This window comes from Apus apus, chromosome 12 (assembly GCF_020740795.1).
Source record: "Apus apus isolate bApuApu2 chromosome 12, bApuApu2.pri.cur, whole genome shotgun sequence".
NCBI lineage: Eukaryota > Metazoa > Chordata > Aves > Apodiformes > Apodidae > Apus > Apus apus.
The window spans coordinates 8,070,858-8,087,513 of record NC_067293.1 but is presented as its reverse complement, the minus strand read 5'-3'; the positions used below and the strand labels follow the sequence as shown (position 1 = coordinate 8,087,513).

Below are 16,656 nucleotides of genomic sequence, written 5' to 3'. Positions count from 1 at the left end.
GTGTTGCTGTTCTCTGAGCAGTCTCCTCTATATCTCTCTGCAGTCTCAGTTCATCCAGTTCTCCAAAACTCTCTACAATCTGTTCCACGGGGATCCTGAGGAGGAGCTGTTGTACCGGGCTATCGCGGTGGTTACCAGCCTCCTGCTGAAGATGGAAGAAGTTGGGAGAAGACTGCAGGTTCCCACATCAGCAGTCAAAGGTCCAGTTGCCACGATGGAGGTGCCTGCTGAAATCCCCAGACCAGGGCAGGAGAAAAGCAGCGCCGAGCAGACAGAAGGCAGTGGAACACAGAGTTTGAGAGGCAGCCATGAGTGGTCTTTTGCCTTTGAACAGATATTGGCATCCTTATTGAATGAGCCAGCCTTGGTGAGGTTTTTTGAGAAACCTCATGACATAAAAGTTAAAATAGAGAGTGCTAAAAATTTGCAACTTAAAGCAAGAACTAGAATGTAATTTTCTTTACCTCTGACTCTGAATTAACCACATAAATGCTTACAAATGAAGGTTTTTACTATGGAAATCGAGTCTAGTGTTTGCATAGGGAATGGAGTTTGAAGAGTTAGCTTTTAAGATCAGATTACTTGTATGTAATGTAAATAAGAATAGTTAGAAGCACAATCACTTTTCTTGCATTGGTCATAAGTTTCACATTAAAAAAAAAAAAAAGAACTGAGTAATAAACTGTCTTTACCATGTTACTGAAATATGCAACATTGCTTGGAAATACTGGCTGTGACCTATTTCAAACCAGTCTGAATGCCAGCTGTTCAAGTGTGTGCTCTCCAGGCTCATTTCCATTACTGTGAAAAAAAGAATGACTTCCAACCATTTTCACTTAAAAGGAGTATTGACAGCTTAGAGGTTGTCTTCCAGGTTAGTTTAATTAGTTATTTCCAAATTTACGTCACATGGGATCAAAGCAGACAAAGAATAGAGTCTCTGGTAGGTACAAGAGCATGAGAAGAAAGTTGCTCTGCTCTCATTTCCTCTGCTTTGTTGTTACCGGAATTATTTCTTTTATTCTCCCCCATACTCTCAGGTATTAATGTTTTATATATAATGTTTATAAAGTTTTATTGAATGAACAGTTACTCCAGAAACTATATCATATATGTGAGAAATGAGAAAGCTTTTTTTGAGAAGCCGTCACAGAATAGTTAGACTTGATACACTATAATGATGGTTTGTATTTTTATGCATAGCATATAAAAACTAATTTATCCATTCATATGGATATGTTTCTGAGGCAAAGTAGGGCAACACTGTGTTACTTTTAAAATGCATTTACTCATTGTTTTCCTAATGTTGTTTTAGAAATATGAAGCAGATGATGTTGTTCTAGTCCAGGACATACTCAGATAAGAATCACACAGTGAAGAATTCTTCTGCAAATAGCTCTGCTGAAATTAATGGAGCCTCATAAAAATAGATGCAGGTGCCCAACCAAGAAGCTTTTCTAGGTTTATAACAGATACTGTTAATTTCAAGAAGTCAAAGCTATGAGCTATTTGCTAAGCAAGGTAGCACAGCATATAACTCAGTGTAGTTTGGTTTTTTTTGGTTGAGAGCCAAGATGTTAAGATCCAAATACAGAAGAAACCTGCAAATATGTATAGCTTTGTGACAATACCTGGGTTGGTTATACAAAAACTGAGCACCTTTTAAAAAAAAAAACAAAAAACATTTTCTATTAGTATTAACCCAAGAGGCTGCAGAGCCAGTCCCAGATAGTTGGTAGCTCTTGTCAGCTATCATAGCTATGTATAAAAAAGAGAATAACAGATATATATAAATAGAGTTTAAATGAGAAGGACAACTAGTCTAAAGCTACACCAGGGGAAGTTTAGGCTAGACAGTAGGAAAAACTGTTTTTTTGAGGGACATGTGGGCTTTGCTTGTGGCAAAGTATCCACTGGGCCAGAGATCCCCATGCCATACAGCTTTCTGGGCATCTGAAGGCCTTGGTGATGCAAAGATGACCCCAGGCTCACCTCACATTGCATTAAGTGAGCACACTCCTGCTGCAGGAGGGCAGCTCCACGAGTAGCTGGGAATGAAGCAGAAGTGCAGGGAAGGGGCCTGGTGGCCACAGAGCATCTGACCCAGAATTACTCAGCTACTTCCCAAAGGGGGACTTTCCATTCAGATTGTAACTTAGAAGTGTTTAGCAGTGTTTTTGAACTTTGAACAGTTCATTCACGAACAGGAAGCAATGTGGTTAAGTGAGTGAGTACTGAGGTGTCATTTCACATTTCTGTGTGGTGGTTGTTGCTTTTTTTTGTTGTTTTCCTGTAAAAAGTTTCATGAAGGTACCAGTCTCTCCCATTTTGGTTCAGCTGTAGGAAATAAAATGAATGTGCATTATTCAGTAAAGAATAGACAGTTGTAGGTAGGATATAGCTTGGTACAACTAGAGATGCTGTTAATTAATTTTAAAAATTGCACTACCTGCTGCAGTGTCACCAGTGTGAGTTGGCACCTACGCCGTGGTTACTTACCCTGAGACATTCTCAGGGGCCGTTACTGCACAGTCCTGAAGTCTCAATGCCTTTATATTCACTAGCCCTGGGGGGTGGCCAGCAGAGCTGCCATGGCCCCTCAGTCTTGTGTGCTGCTCCTGGAGCCTGTCACCAGTCCCTGTGCTCCAGGTGAACAATGGCAGCTCTGACCACCATGAGGATCTGGATGCTGGACATCTTTGTGTGCCCAGTTCAGGGCTTGAACACACCAGGCGAGGGAAGTGCTCAGCTAATGGTAATAAAAATACAGACCTGTTCCATGATGAGGGAGAACTGCTTGTAATTGAACTGGAAGCATTTCCCAGGACATGGAAATGGGCCCTGCCATGTGATTCAGAAAAAGCACTCTCATTCCTAAAACAAGCTACTTGTTCATCACTCCTGGTTAGATAATAACATCTTTTGAGAAGAGTTTGCTACCAGAGTGACTAAGAAACAGCTGTGTGTTGATTTTACCAGAAGTTTCTCATACAGTTGTACCATACAAGGCTCTTGATTGCAATTACAGTTGTTATCCAGACTAAAACACAAAGAAATATTCCAGTTTGTTTCCAGAAAATTAGGCTGGTTTATCTTTTTTGCTACAGCTTTGTCACTTTACCAAGAAGGCAACACATGTTTGTGTTGGCAGGTTGGCTTTTTCTACAATGTATTGTATACAGAACTACTGTAAGACAAATGGGGTGTTGAATAAAAATTTGTTTCACTTAAGGAAAAAAACAAATAATCTGTGTTTGAGGCACTATTATTTCTCTTGATGGACTATTTCAGACTTTCCTTCATGGGCATCAATCATGCTAAAGCCATGTTTCATCAGTGCTTTCCAAAGGGAGGCCCAAGCCAAAAAACCATGGTAGGATACCAAGTGCCTCAGAAGCAGAGGAAAAAAATGAAGAGGAGACCCAGATTTTGAAGCCTGGGACCAGTTTAGCTTTGCCTGCAGCCTGAGCAAGTTAGCCCAGGAAGAGTAACATCCCAAATAAAACATACACAGTGTGCAGACACGTCTACCCTGCCCTAATGCCTTCTCCTTTCTGATTCATGCATTGCCCCACTGCTTCTGGGATCGGTCATGGAAATGCCAGTCGCCTTCTTGGGCCCCATCCCTTCAGCTGCTCATACACATCTATACCTGACAGCTGCTGCTCTTGTGCCTCCTGGAGAGCAAGGAGCAGATTTTGATTCCCAGTGGACACGTATCACCCAGGGAATAAAACCAGTTTATGTTGTGTAAGAGGTCTTACAAGTGTTCTTTTTATTTCTTTTTTTGTTTGTTTGTTTTAAAATACTATGTACAATCTGTTTAAAGCTTGTCAAAATGCACAGACTCCCATTCAGTGGAACAGTGCAGGGACATATAGATTCAAGACAAGAATAAAATCTTTACTGTTCATCTTCATAAGACACTTCCTTTTTCCATTACAAAATACTTTAAAGAATAGTAACATTTATAAATGTATCTATATTTAACATCATATAAAATAAACCAAGATTTATACTCAATTCTAAGTTTTTTGGGGTTTTTTTTTAACATGGAATATATACAGCATATACAGTAACTTTTCACTGTGTTTGTCAAACCAGCCTGATTATACCCACCAGGCTTTAGCTTATATGTACAAATATGCTAAAAGTGCAAGACCTTATTAAAGCTGCCTGTGTTTTCCGAGGTCTGGAATTGTGTGGCCTGTATCTATATTTATAGATAGACATACACATACATACATATACATGTATATTAAAAATACATATATCTGTATATCTATATATATAGAGATATAGTATATAGGTGCTTGTGTACCATAAAACCTTAGAGTATTAGTGACTGTTAAGTCGACACCAACACTGGAGCCCAACCCCAACACAGGTGACGTCGGTCATGCTCCCATTCTCTGCTGTCACCAACAAAATCACTTAAGCACCTGAGAGGATGTGAACCAAACCTACCAGCAACCCTCAATTCCAAACGGGTCCAAAAAACACAGGTCATAGCTAACACCGAGGTAAACAAATACAAATCAACCTGAATAAAGAGCTTCACTTTTTTTTTTTTTTTTTTTTTTTTTTTTTGAGAGTGAGGGATAACATAAAGCAAAAATCCCACAGCCCTGACTCAGCCTTCTCCCAGCCTGGAGGCAGGCTGAGCAGGGACCAACCAAGCCCCAAGAAGGGACTGTGGGATTTTGTCCTTTGGAGCACATCTGGAAAACACAGCTCTACCCGTGGGGCAGCGCTGGGGACCGTGCAACCACCCACCCCTCACCAGCAGCCAGGCCAGTGGCTGGGGTGGCCATGGTGAACAAAAATGGGGGTGGGGACATGATAAAGTGCGTTTTAGATCTCTTGTTTTAGCAAGGCCAATCTCACATGTAAACATCCTTGCACACCTCCCTGCTGAGAGGCTGCGAGCAGGGCTGGGGTACCACACCCCCCAGCCCCTCGTCTGTGCAGCCCGGCGCTGCCAGCAGAAGGGCTGTGTCCATGGCACAGCCACGTCTGGCACACCCACCACCCCCCAGACCTCCTCAGACCCTTCCCCACCCCTCTTTTGTTGGACTTGCTTTCAAAGCCACCACAACGCCAGGAATCTACTCTGCCTCCGTTACCTCCCTACCAAGCCCTGTTAAAGAAAAAAACCCTGTCCCCGTTCGCAAGTCCCTGACCCCAACTGTCACCAGCTGACACATCACTGACTGACACCTGCCACGTCTGGGCTCCTGTAGAACAGATATGCAGGTGTGCTGGCGTGATGCAGGTTTGGTAGGCAAGGCAGGGAAATGCAACCTACCTCTCAGGCAACCTGGCACATCCAAACCCTGTCACTTTCTCCAGGAAAAAAACAGTTACTGGGAAACAACTTCTTGTGCCGTGGGGCAGGGGCAGGCAGTGAGCCACGCTGTGCCTTGTCAGGCAGCAGGAAGGCTGCAGACAGAAGCATTTCACGGGCAGATTCCTGTCTCATTACTGAGCGCTCTGGGAAGCTCAGGCTGCCACAATCTGCTTTGATCAGACTGAAACAGGCAGGGTTTTCTCCTCCCCTTCCACCAAGCTCCCACACTCACACCTGGCCCCAAAGCTGACAAGATCATTCCAGCGCTGCAGCAGAGAAAATGTGTGTGGCTGCTGGGGAGAAGCAAGCCTAACTACAGATATCACCCTATCTACAGATATCACTCTATCTACAGCACTCCATATCTCTGGCTATAGATAGAACAGAGTAGAATCATAGAACTATTCAGGTTGGAAAAGATCATTGGGATCACCGAGTCCAAACATATACATACAACCAGCTGTACCTAGTCTTTTTGCATGCTGACTTTTCCACTTCTCCCCTTTCCTTGAAGCACAGTGCTGCTCAGGGTTGCTCGTGCCAAAGGCTGCTCCATCAGTAAGCACCAGTGTCCAGCTGTCGTGGAGGTGCAAAGAAAGTGGCTCACACACGGGAAAAAAGCATACAAATGCAAATAAACAAAAAGGCAAAAAAAAGCATGCTTTGCTTGGACTCGACAGAGATTATGAACTAACCCATCCCTAAACCTTGCTCTGACTGCCAGATGGAGCTTTGCTTCTAGTGGGACCTGGTCCTAACTAACCATTTTCTTGCAAAGCTTAAAGCTGTGGCTGAACCCATCTCCAAAGTTTGGGCTCTAACAGTGCCCAAAGTTAGTAAAGAGCTACTAATTCCTCAAAAGCGTAAATTTTTCCTTTGGAAAGACACAAACAGTAGGGACACTTAACTATACACCCACTGAGGAATAAACTGTTTTTACAATTCATAAATATAAACATATAGTTAAAAAGTGACAATTTACAAAAATACAATTTATTGCTGACCCTACGGGCTTGTAACATCACTTGTGTCCTTGGGAGCATATCTTTCAGGTTCACCAAATTGCAACATGACCCAGCAAAACCACAAAGTTTGCTGTCACATGTTGTTCTACGCTTGTTTGTTTTCATGTATAGAAACATATACAACTACATCACTTGAAACAAAACAACCAAAAAAAGGAGGAGTAAGGATTATTTGCTTGTAACCTGAAAAATATTTGGCTACAGGGAGTAAAAACCGTATAAATTTATCTGCACTTGTTAACCAAAATAAAACACGACTAATATCTTACTAGCTGCGATGTGAGCTGGTATAACAACAGTAAGAAATTCAGGCAAAAGTGGTGTTATGTAAATTAGCAGCATTATCCAATCTCCTGGAAAACAAAAAATTGTAGGACTGAGGTATAGAAAAAAGGAAAAAAAAAAAAATCCACAATGGACCTACTACAGCAAAAGGAGTTATATACATGGTAACCCAATGGTGTCCGGTGGACCGGTACAGTCTGTGTAGGTGCTCCAAATGCTGGGCTTAAATTCACAGTGACTGTCAGCATTGAAGTCCTGACTGGAAAAGGATTTTCCCCATTGCAAAGCAATCTTCATATGGTCACCTGCTCAGTAACCTCCCTGCAGCCAGAAAGCCATCGCCTTCCACTCGTACCGCGGCGCTGGGCAAGGGCACGAGCAGCTGCTGGAGCAGCGGCGCGGACTGGCTGGGTGGAAATCCCAACAGACGAGGTACCCCTGGAGCTGTCTGCCCCCAGTGGGGTCTGTCCCTCCAGCCACTGCCCTCTCCACAGGGCCTGACCTCACCCATCCTGTGCTCTGATGGCGTGGTCCTCCCCTCCGCCTGCGCCCGGGGCGCCGAGCGGCTCAGCCGACCTGGTTCCTGCCTCCTGGCCCGGCCTTCAGGGCAGCTGCATCTCGGGCAGGTCAGGCAGGTTGCAGGCCTGGCCCTGCGTGTGGCGGCTCTGCTGCTGAGGGTGGAGGAAGTAGCTCAGGGGGTTCTGCTGCGGGGCGTGGGGTGGCTGGAAAATGCGCTGTGTTGGACCCCCAGGCACCGGCTCAGGACCCTGCATCTGTCGGGAGACACGAGCCCAACAAGTCAGACCTGCCCTGTCGCCCACCCGCTCCCGTGCTTGCTGTGGGGCTGATGCTGAGGCTCATACCAAGGTCCTCAAGTCCAAAAGGGAACCTCTATATCCTGGACATGCAAGTTGTGAGCAAGCAGCTCAGGATGCTGGTGCTAACAGCACAACTAACAATGCTTGGAGAGCACCGAGTGTTTTGGAAAATATGGCCTTGAATGGGTGCAGAGCCAGCCTGGAAAGGCTGAACACTTGGGTACGAGCAGATAAAATGAGAAGGGAGGACACGTGAGTGCAGTGACCAGGTTTGACTGGCCAGATAAGCCCCATTTTCTCAGAAAAACCAACCCCAAGACCATTCCTGTGCATCCTCAGAAACCTGTCCCAGCTCTGTTACCTGAAGGTAGAGACGGTGCTGCTGAACCTGCTGCTGTGGCCACTGATGGAGATGGACCGGTGCGTTTGCCTGGTGGGAAGTGAAGCTGGTGTGTGGGATCATCAGAGATGGGGAGAAAATGGGCGATGGGGCTGGAGGTCGGACGGTGCTACAGGTAACTGGTTGCATCTGTACTGGGGGAGGCAAGATCTGCTGCTCTGCAACGAATCTGCCAAAAGGAAGAAAATAAGGTGTGAGAACCCAGACCCACCACTGGCATGGGCCCTGGGGAGCCCAAGTGCTGCAGGAACCAGACTGCAGAGGGGTTTGCCAAACTATGCAGAGCCTGGTGAAAACAGGCCCGTACGTCCCCTCCCCATCAAGCAGTGACTGGAACTGCAGACAGTTAAGTTTTTAAGGCTGTACATCACCTCCATGACTTGATCAGGCATTTCAAGCCTTGAAAAAGTCAGAAAATGGTTTAAAAATATTTTTTCAAAGCATTTTAGTTATCATAAAGTTCTTTGTAATTAAGAAATATCCTCATTACCTTCTCTTGTAATCAGCTGAGCTTTTGTTTCTTTTAAGATAGAGACCGTTTATGTTTGCAGGATCACATACAAGATTTTCAAAGTAATTTTAAGCACCAAAAAGTGCCCTGCTAAAACACTGCATGAAAACAAAGACAAGACTCACTTTCCTTGCTGCCTGCTGGCACTGCTCTGCGTGGACTGGCCACTGCCGTTGGCAGCAGGCATCATGGCTTGGATAGACTGATCCAACAGCATCCTGCAGTGGAGGAAAAACAGAGGACAGTCAGGGAAGGGAGAAGTCCAAACTTCTGACTGACAGTCTCTAAAAACAAATCCTGGAAAATCCTCCCTGAAAGCATGCAAAGCATCACCATGAACAAAGGCTGCTGTAACAGGATGCTCGTTATCACCTTGTCTAATGCACTTGCAGATGTCAGCTGAAACTTGCTACGTCTTTCATGTAAGAAATACCTTTTATAGATGGTGAGATCTATGGGGTTTATCTTATTTCCTTATACAATATTTCAAAATGGCTGAATCTTGGAGGCAGTGTCTGCAGAAACCTCCTTGAAAGGTGGTTGAATAGTTTGGGGCAGTTGTATACAAGATTTCCAACTTTGCATAAAAGAAAAATGGTTTTGCCATGGCATTTGTCCTTGCTGGAGAAAAGACACTCTGGAGCTTGAGAGCAAGCAGACACAGGTTTGGGAAAGGTCGTCCTTGCTGTTTTTTGTTTTTTTTTTTTTTTTGGTTCTCTCCCTCTGACAGCAGCTGTTGTCCAAAGATTACTGAGCTATGTGGACAATTTATGGAAATATGGAGAAAAAAGGATTTCAGGCCACTGAAGGTAAGGGACATGGTAAGTCTTGCTAGACTTACCTCCTCACTAACGCAGGTCTTTGCAGGAGGAAACACACGCCCCTGCTTTGACATCCATGGACTATCACCCACCCTAGCCCAGCCATGCACACACTCCCTGCACCCTGCTGTTGCTATCTTCTACCACCACCGTCAGGACAGTTCCCACCTGAGGCTCCTGTCCTGGCTGTACTCTGACTGTGGTTGCCTTTCGCTGCCGTCAGTCGGCACCTGTGCAGCCACAGCAATGGGATGTGCTTGTGAAAACACCACGGGGTTGTTGTAGAGGGGCACTGAAATGCTCGTCTGCCCCGGCAGACACGTTTGCTGGGCTTGGTTTCCTCTCATTAGGTGCTGCTGCTGCTGCTGCACCTGAAAAGAAGACATAGATACCCACATAATTTTTTTTTAATATCCCTAATAGAAGGCTAAAATAACTGCTGCTGGTATGCAGATGAGAAAAGGAGATGGAACAATAGGATATTCTTCCTGGACACAGCAGTAGAGATGGTGTATCTGTTCAGGACAACTGACCTGTGTGCATTTATTGCCCCTGCATGGCAGGTGCTGGAATCCCCAGCAGCAGGAAGACATTTTTTATAATAAGGGAGGTGAAACACTGGAACAGCTTGCCAAGGGAGATGTCAGAAGCCCCATCCCTGGAAACATTTTAGGTCAGTTTAGGCAAGGCTCTGAGCAACCTGATCTTGTTGATGTCCCTGCTCACGGCACGGAGATTGAACCAGGTGACCTTCCAACTCAAACCACTCTATGATTCTATTATAGTGGATTTAGGTCCAGTGATGACAAACTGGTTTTTCAGAGGTGCTTTCCAAGACTTAGGCAGAAGAAAATTAATCTTAAAAATTATCCCCACTTCCCTCTGCTACAAATAACTCTCAGTGGCTACAAATGAGCATCATGTTGCGGTACTAAACAGAAGCGAATGAGCCCAAACCTCCCACTCAGCTCCTCTCTGGTCACCAGGATGGCTTCAGTGGTCCCCAGAGTTTAATGCTTTTAGGCTACCTGGCTTTTATTTTTACAGTTGAATGACATCATTCACAACTGACTCTCGACACAAATTTCATAATGCCAGCACTGAGGAGATGTGCAGGACCACAGGGAAGGAACACATGCCAAACAAAGTGTTTAAAAGCCAGGAAAGGGAACAATGAAGACACTGAAGCAACCACTGACCTGGGTGGCCGTGCCACAGGGGTCCCTGAGGAATTGGCGTGGTGATGGCAGGTGGGTGCTGCAGTAGTGCTTCGTCCCCAGAAGACCTTGCTGTTGTGACTTCTTGGCTGTTGTCTGCCTGGGGGTCCCTGCTGGTGGTGGGGGTCGCCTCCTGGGGCTTGGGTGCTGCACGTTGTTAAAGACAACAGGGATCGGCTGCTGCATCAGCATCTTTAAATAAAAGAGGCACATGAGTTGCCACAGTTCATACAGCAGCTGTGCTGCCTGGAAGATACCATCTCCAGCTCCCAGACTGTCTCTATCAATATACGTAACACTGCAGAAGCAGTATCTCCACATCCAGGGGCAAAGTAAACCATGAATAATAGAAAATAAAAAGTTGGCTTGTGCCCAAATATTTATTTGGAGCCATGACTGTTCCAGCTCCATTATGCCTGTTGCATTTTGCAGGAATGGCACTGGGGATCCAGAAGCACTAACCAGCCACAGAACTGACAAGCTTTTTGTGCAGAGGGGACTTTGAATTAGTTTGGCAATGTTTTTTTTTCTAAATCATGACAATACCTGACTCAACAAGTCTTAACGAGGAGCAGCGGAGAGAACTGGGGTTGCTTAGCCCAGAGAAAAGGAGGTTGAGGGAAGACCTTAACACTCTCTGCAACTACCTGCAAGGAGGTTGGAGTGAGGTGGAGGTTTGTCTCTTTTCCTAAGCAACAAGCAATAGGAAAAGAGGAAATGGCCTCAAGTTGTGCCAGGGGAGGTTTAGCTTCGTTATTAGGAAAAAATTCTTTACTGAAAAGGTTGTCAGGCACTGGAACAGGCTGCCCTAGGAAGTGGTGGAGTCACCATCCCTGGGGGTATTAAAAAGCCATGTAGATGTGGTGCTGAGGTACATGGCTTAGAGGTAGACTTGGCTGTGCTGGGTTAACAGTTGGACTTGATAATCTTAAAGGTCTTTTCCAACAAAAATTATTCTGATTCAATTCTTAAGCATATACTGGTAACGCTCATCTCTCAGGAGATGTTAGTCCCACATCTGAGACCGAACTACCAGTTTATCCAAAACTCATTGTTAAATGCTTTTGCCGTGGAAAATTTTGTTACTGATCTGTGTGCTCAAAGGAAAAGCAAATGGTTTGTGGGTTTGGGGATCCTGGGGTCAGAGGGTACCTGTAGGTTGGAGTCCTGCACTAGCTGGAGCTGCTCCTTGATGACATGGAGCTCCTCTTGCTGTGTCTTGATGTCAGCTTGCAGTATGCGAGTCCTCTCCTCCAGCTGCTCTTTCAGCTGATGCATCATCCCCAGCTGGGTGGGGAAATGGTACACTGGCTGTGGAGAACAGAGAACAAGATCATGAGGTAGGACTGGGTCCTGCTCCTTACATTTCTAGTGATGCTGGTTCCAAAAAACCAACTACTTTTCAGCTTTTGCCACAGAAAATATGATGCTAACAAACAAACAAAAAAGGCAATTGCAATTTAACCAAAGTACTACTGTACTTCCAGAGCAGCAGCACAACGGGCTCATACTCAGTGCCCCACTCCAGATCCTGGCCTGTTAAATATCCGTGCAGATGTAGTGTCTGTGCACGGGATTCCACTCTCCCTTCAGGGTTACAGCCTGCTGATTTTGGACTGCTTGTGCTTTGCGGCGTATCAGTGCATTTAATTAAAATAAACCACGTACCATCACAGTGTGCTGGGAGGGCACTGCTGGCTGAGCCACAGGATGCTGAGGGAGGTGGTCACCAGGGGCTTGAGGAGTTGTTATGGCCTAGAAATGAAAACTTTGCCTTACTGAAGGTACATCACACCTCTAGTGCAGAGCTGGTGCAATACCAGCTCATAGGGGTGGTGAAGAAGTGAAGGGAATTAAACAACTCCACGTGGAGATCAGAGGGTGGGTCTGAAGGGAGAATTTCAGCTCCTGCATGCCCCCCGCTAACTGCAAATCCTTGGTGTCAGGATCCATTATTGGATAAATGCAATTTCACATGTACATGCCCCAAGAAAAGTGGGCTTGTGGTGTGCAAAGGCGTTTGGCCTGGAGGAGGAAACTGAACCCAGAAAGGAGGCAGCAGAGGAGCCAAGAGAAGCTTTCTATCAGCTCTGCTGACAACGGCATGCCCAGCACACTCAGACGTGGGGAACCAGCCTCTCTGAGGCAAGATCTAGGTTTGTCAAGTTCATTTCTTAGTGGCATCAGAAGGCCTTTTTCTTGCAGGGACCACCAACCTGAGCGCTTCCAGCTGATGCCAGCCGCAGGGCTGCCTTCTCCACCTGTCCCCCTGGCACTGATGGCCGGGTGGGTGTGCTGGTGTCTGTGTGTCGCATGGATGAGGTGGCTGGAAAAGAGATGGTTTACTGTGATATGGCAGACCTGTGCCTGAGTATCCTGAGCAAGCCCCAGCTCTGTGTATGCAGATGAGCAGCAACCCAAACATTGCCAATCCAGGTCCCCAGACTCCCCCTCCATGGTCCTTCTGGCTCCATACCTGACTCACGGGGTTCCCTTCTGATGCTAATGCCCTGTTTTGGCTTTTCCTCCATGGATGTCTCCAGATGAGCTTTTCCACTCTGCCCTGGCAAGTATTTTGAGAAAAGCCCTTGAGGTGGCTCAACCATAACTTGTTAGGGCACAGTATGTGCTGGTGCTGAGTAACTCCTCCTGCCCTGACTTGGTCACTCCCAGCCAAACCCCAGTACTCTGGAGGTTGCTCTGCCCTCCAGCCCACCCCTCACCCCCGAGCTGTGCAGGCACCTACATGCGGAGTCGGAGAGGGCGGTGTGCGAGGAGTGGCGGGAGCTGTGGGATGACAGTGACACTCCCTCCCGGCTGGCGTCCTGGCTGCTGCCGCACGGCCCCACGTCCAGGTAGCTGCTGTGGCTCTGTGGGGAGCAAAGCACAAGCACTGAGATCATCAGCAGAAGAGGATGGCACTGGAGAGGACCTCCCCCCCCCAACCGTGTGTTCCCAGAAAAAATACGGGGCTGGGTGCATGGAGGGTCTGGAGCACAAGTCCTGTGAGGAGTGGGTGAGGGAACTGGGGTTGTTCAGCCTGGAGGAGGCTGAGAGGAGACCCTATCACTCTCTACAACTACCTGAAAGGAGGTTGTAGTGAGGAGGGGCTTGGTGTCTTATCCCTGGTAACAAACCATAGAACAAGAGGAAATGGCTTCAAGTGGTGCCAGGGAAGGGTTGGATTGGATATTAGAAGAACCTTCTTCACCAAAAGAGTTATCAAACACTGGAACAGGCTGCCCAGGGAAGTGGTTGAATGAAGGAAACTGTTTCACCTGCAGGATGTGGGTGACCATGTTGGCCATGCCACCATGCCTGGAGGCCCCACCACCTCCCAGGGAGTTCCCCAGCATCCCACTGCCCTGCGGAACATCAAGCAATGGGACAAATTGCTCTGCATCTCCTCCAGCTCCCCTACATGAACAGATGCAGCTTGAGGTCTGCAGAAAAATATCTCAGCTATCATGTGAAAAGGGGAAAAAGACACAGAAGTGTGCTGTGGTGACAGAGAAGCAGCTGTTTGCAAGACAGTCCTTGCCCAGGTGCAAAAGGTCTCTCAGACAGCTTCCCCTATACAACCCATAAACAGCTTCTACAAAATATTGTCTGAAGAGTAATGAGTCTGATGGAATGATAATTACACAACAATCCACTTGAAATTACTTAAATTACTGGTTTTATTTGTGAACTACTGAGAGAAAGAACTGAAAAGTAATTAAAATGACTTTGTTAATTGGGCAAGTGTGTTGGGATGCCAGACTGATTCCAGCCCTGGAAGTTACTGGTCACAGTTCTGCACTTGATGGGATCCTGCCCAATGGTGTAAACAGAGCTGAGATCTGATAAAAATTGTTTTCCCTTCACTTCCAATCTTTGTCTGAGTATCAGTGATGAGCTGGTGCTAATGAAATAGGTACCCTGGGGTAGTGCCCTGCTCTCGGGTCCTCTGTGCTCTGCTAATGGTGACAGGTCCAGCAATCTCACCTCCAGCTCCAGCTCTACCTTCCTGCTTCTGAACTGAGGTAGTTTAACCTATTGTTTGTGAAACAGTCTCAGAAAGATAATGAACAGCAGAACGGCAGCAAAGCAGCTGCTGAATTTGTGCTTGAACCAAGATGGGACGTTTAGAGCCACATAGTGGAAAACTTCTCAGGGTCTGCCTGAGTCATAAGCCAGCTGGAGACTTGGGAGAAGACGGGAGTAAAGGTGAAGAAGAACAGATATTTTCCTAAGATTCACAAGTGATGACTCAGTTTGGTTTAAATATCTACTCATTCAACTGTGAAGGGATGTGGTACCTTTACAGAAGAGGATGCCAGTTCAATTGATGATTCTTCAAGGCCAAGATCTCTCCTTCTTTCAGCTCGAACCTCTGCATAACTAAAAAATAATAATAACTTAAAATCCTGTTTTTCAGTCTGGATATTGTTACTGTATGGTAACTATCCTACCATACAGATCACCACACAGTTCTCGTGTCGAGTCATAAGCTTTGCACAGCACACAAACACACACCCTCTCTTCTATACAAGGTGCTTAGAGGAACATCATCACACAGCCTTGCAATCTGTGAATAACTGCACATGCTGAGTATCCACAGATTAGAAACAACAGGGCAGTGTCCCAGTCCCACCGCAGCCAGGACTGCACAGCCTATATGATTAATTGCACTAATCATTCCAAGCACAAATGTAGACACTCCTTTCCAAATTTTGGCCCTGGATGCCTTCAAGGAAAACTAATCAAAAAGCAAAGTGCACTTGGCTATTGAAGGCAAAATAGGTGTCTTTATCCTCAGTAGGATTTCCACAATCAGGCAGAAAAATGATCCCATATCTTCTCTGCAGGAAAACTGCCATAGCAAATGTACATTCATTTCCTAACCTGTTGATGATCAAGAATCAGTTTTTCGCTTGTTGCACAGTAGCTCAGTGAGACCTAAGTCAGTGCCATGGGAAGGAGGAGGCCAGGTCCCCCCCTCCTTCTGAAGAGGGACACAGCCCCATGCAGTTAACATCAGAGTTAACATCCCTCACTCGGGTGGCAGCTCTGAATACAAACCAGTGACTGCCCAGGTGCAACATGAGGTGCAGGAATCCCTAGGAACGTGCCTCTCAGTGTATATTTGCTTTCCTTACTATTTTTTTCCCATTAAACAATAGTTATAGTAAACAACACCACATGATTTACCATTGGGATAAGTTTGAGAGGATGTTTTAAAGACTGAGCGTGGATCATGGGCACTGGAAGGTTTAGGCACCTTTGTGGGAGGCAAGAGAGGCTCCCGAACCAACCTCACTTATTTCATTGTAGGCAGTGAATTTTCCTGAAATCACATCCTAACTTGCGTGTTTCACTAATATATTCTAAACCTTAACTACATGAGACAGAATTGACTTTCAAAATCTGTGTAGCACTGTATCACTAGAGGCAATGGAAGCAGAAAGAACAAACCACTTCATGCACAATAAAGTCAAAGCTTAAAGTGAAGCCAAATTCCCTGAAGGACGGCAGAAGCAACACAACTCAGAAGCAACCTCTCTATCTAACATCTGCTTATGATAACACTTGACATGTACTGTATATCAGCACACACAGCTCAAATCACTTACACCTGTTTAGTGGTGTAAGGGGTTCTCAGTCTGTGTTTCAGAATATCCCAGTTTACTAGAGTTTGTCCTTCCGGATGTTTGACAAGAAAAAGAGGGACCAGAAAAAAAATTCACAAATTGATTCCTGACAGTAAGGAAAGATGCAGTGAGCAATATGTTTACTCGAGTTAACAGAGCAAACCACCATGCCGTTATTTTTCAAGCCCTTCAGTAAACATATCCTTAGGTTTACCACAATATTTTTTGAGATGACAGTGGTAATCAAGCCGATTCCCCTCCAGAAGGCGCGTGTGGCAGAGCATCCCCCTCACACATCACCTCCCAGCGCGGGTTTGCAGCCCAACGCAAGCAGCTTCCCACTAGAGGGGGATGCTGGGCTGGATTTCAGGTGAGGAATAAGGCCAGCAGGACAGCAAACTTCAACTGATACATATTTAAAGCTCTGATGAAAAGGCTTTGTAGATGTATGATCCCATTCACAACCATAAAACTGCCTGATTCTCAACAGCTTTAATTCTTCCTACGGCCATGTCATCTCTAGGGATAAAAGGGGAGCATAACACACTGATAGCCTTGACCAACAGTGGCTTCCAGTTTTCTGGCTTGGTTGCCAA

The 16,656-nt window shown here is 45.9% G+C and overlaps 2 protein-coding genes across 8 annotated transcripts in view; one reads left to right on the top strand and one right to left on the bottom strand.

Moving 5' to 3' along the window:
• TBC1D8B (TBC1 domain family member 8B) overlaps positions 1-4,023 on the top strand; it is a 35,094-nt gene extending 31,071 nt beyond the window's left edge. For 4 of the 5 annotated variants that reach the window (XM_051630120.1, XM_051630118.1, XM_051630123.1 and 1 more), the window contains one exon: positions 44-4,023. In XM_051630120.1, coding sequence (XP_051486080.1) covers positions 44-454 — 411 coding nt within the window. In that variant the 3' untranslated portion in view covers positions 455-4,023. The remainder of the gene's footprint in view (positions 1-43) is intronic. The other variant, XM_051630122.1, reaches the window with a different exon arrangement.
• A 1,046-nt stretch (positions 4,024-5,069) lies between these two features.
• PASD1 (PAS domain containing repressor 1) overlaps positions 5,070-16,656 on the bottom strand; it is a 51,468-nt gene continuing 39,881 nt past the window's right edge. For all 3 annotated transcript variants that reach the window (XM_051630125.1, XM_051630126.1, XM_051630127.1), the window contains 10 exons: positions 14,729-14,810; positions 13,174-13,297; positions 12,644-12,753; positions 12,096-12,182; positions 11,580-11,738; positions 10,410-10,619; positions 9,379-9,581; positions 8,515-8,607; positions 7,840-8,047; positions 5,070-7,433 (listed from right to left, as the gene is read on the bottom strand). In XM_051630125.1, the coding sequence (XP_051486085.1) occupies positions 7,263-7,433; positions 7,840-8,047; positions 8,515-8,607; positions 9,379-9,581; positions 10,410-10,619; positions 11,580-11,738; positions 12,096-12,182; positions 12,644-12,753; positions 13,174-13,297; positions 14,729-14,810 (1,447 nt within the window). In that variant the 3' untranslated portion in view covers positions 5,070-7,262. The remainder of the gene's footprint in view (positions 7,434-7,839; positions 8,048-8,514; positions 8,608-9,378; positions 9,582-10,409; positions 10,620-11,579; positions 11,739-12,095; positions 12,183-12,643; positions 12,754-13,173; positions 13,298-14,728; positions 14,811-16,656) is intronic.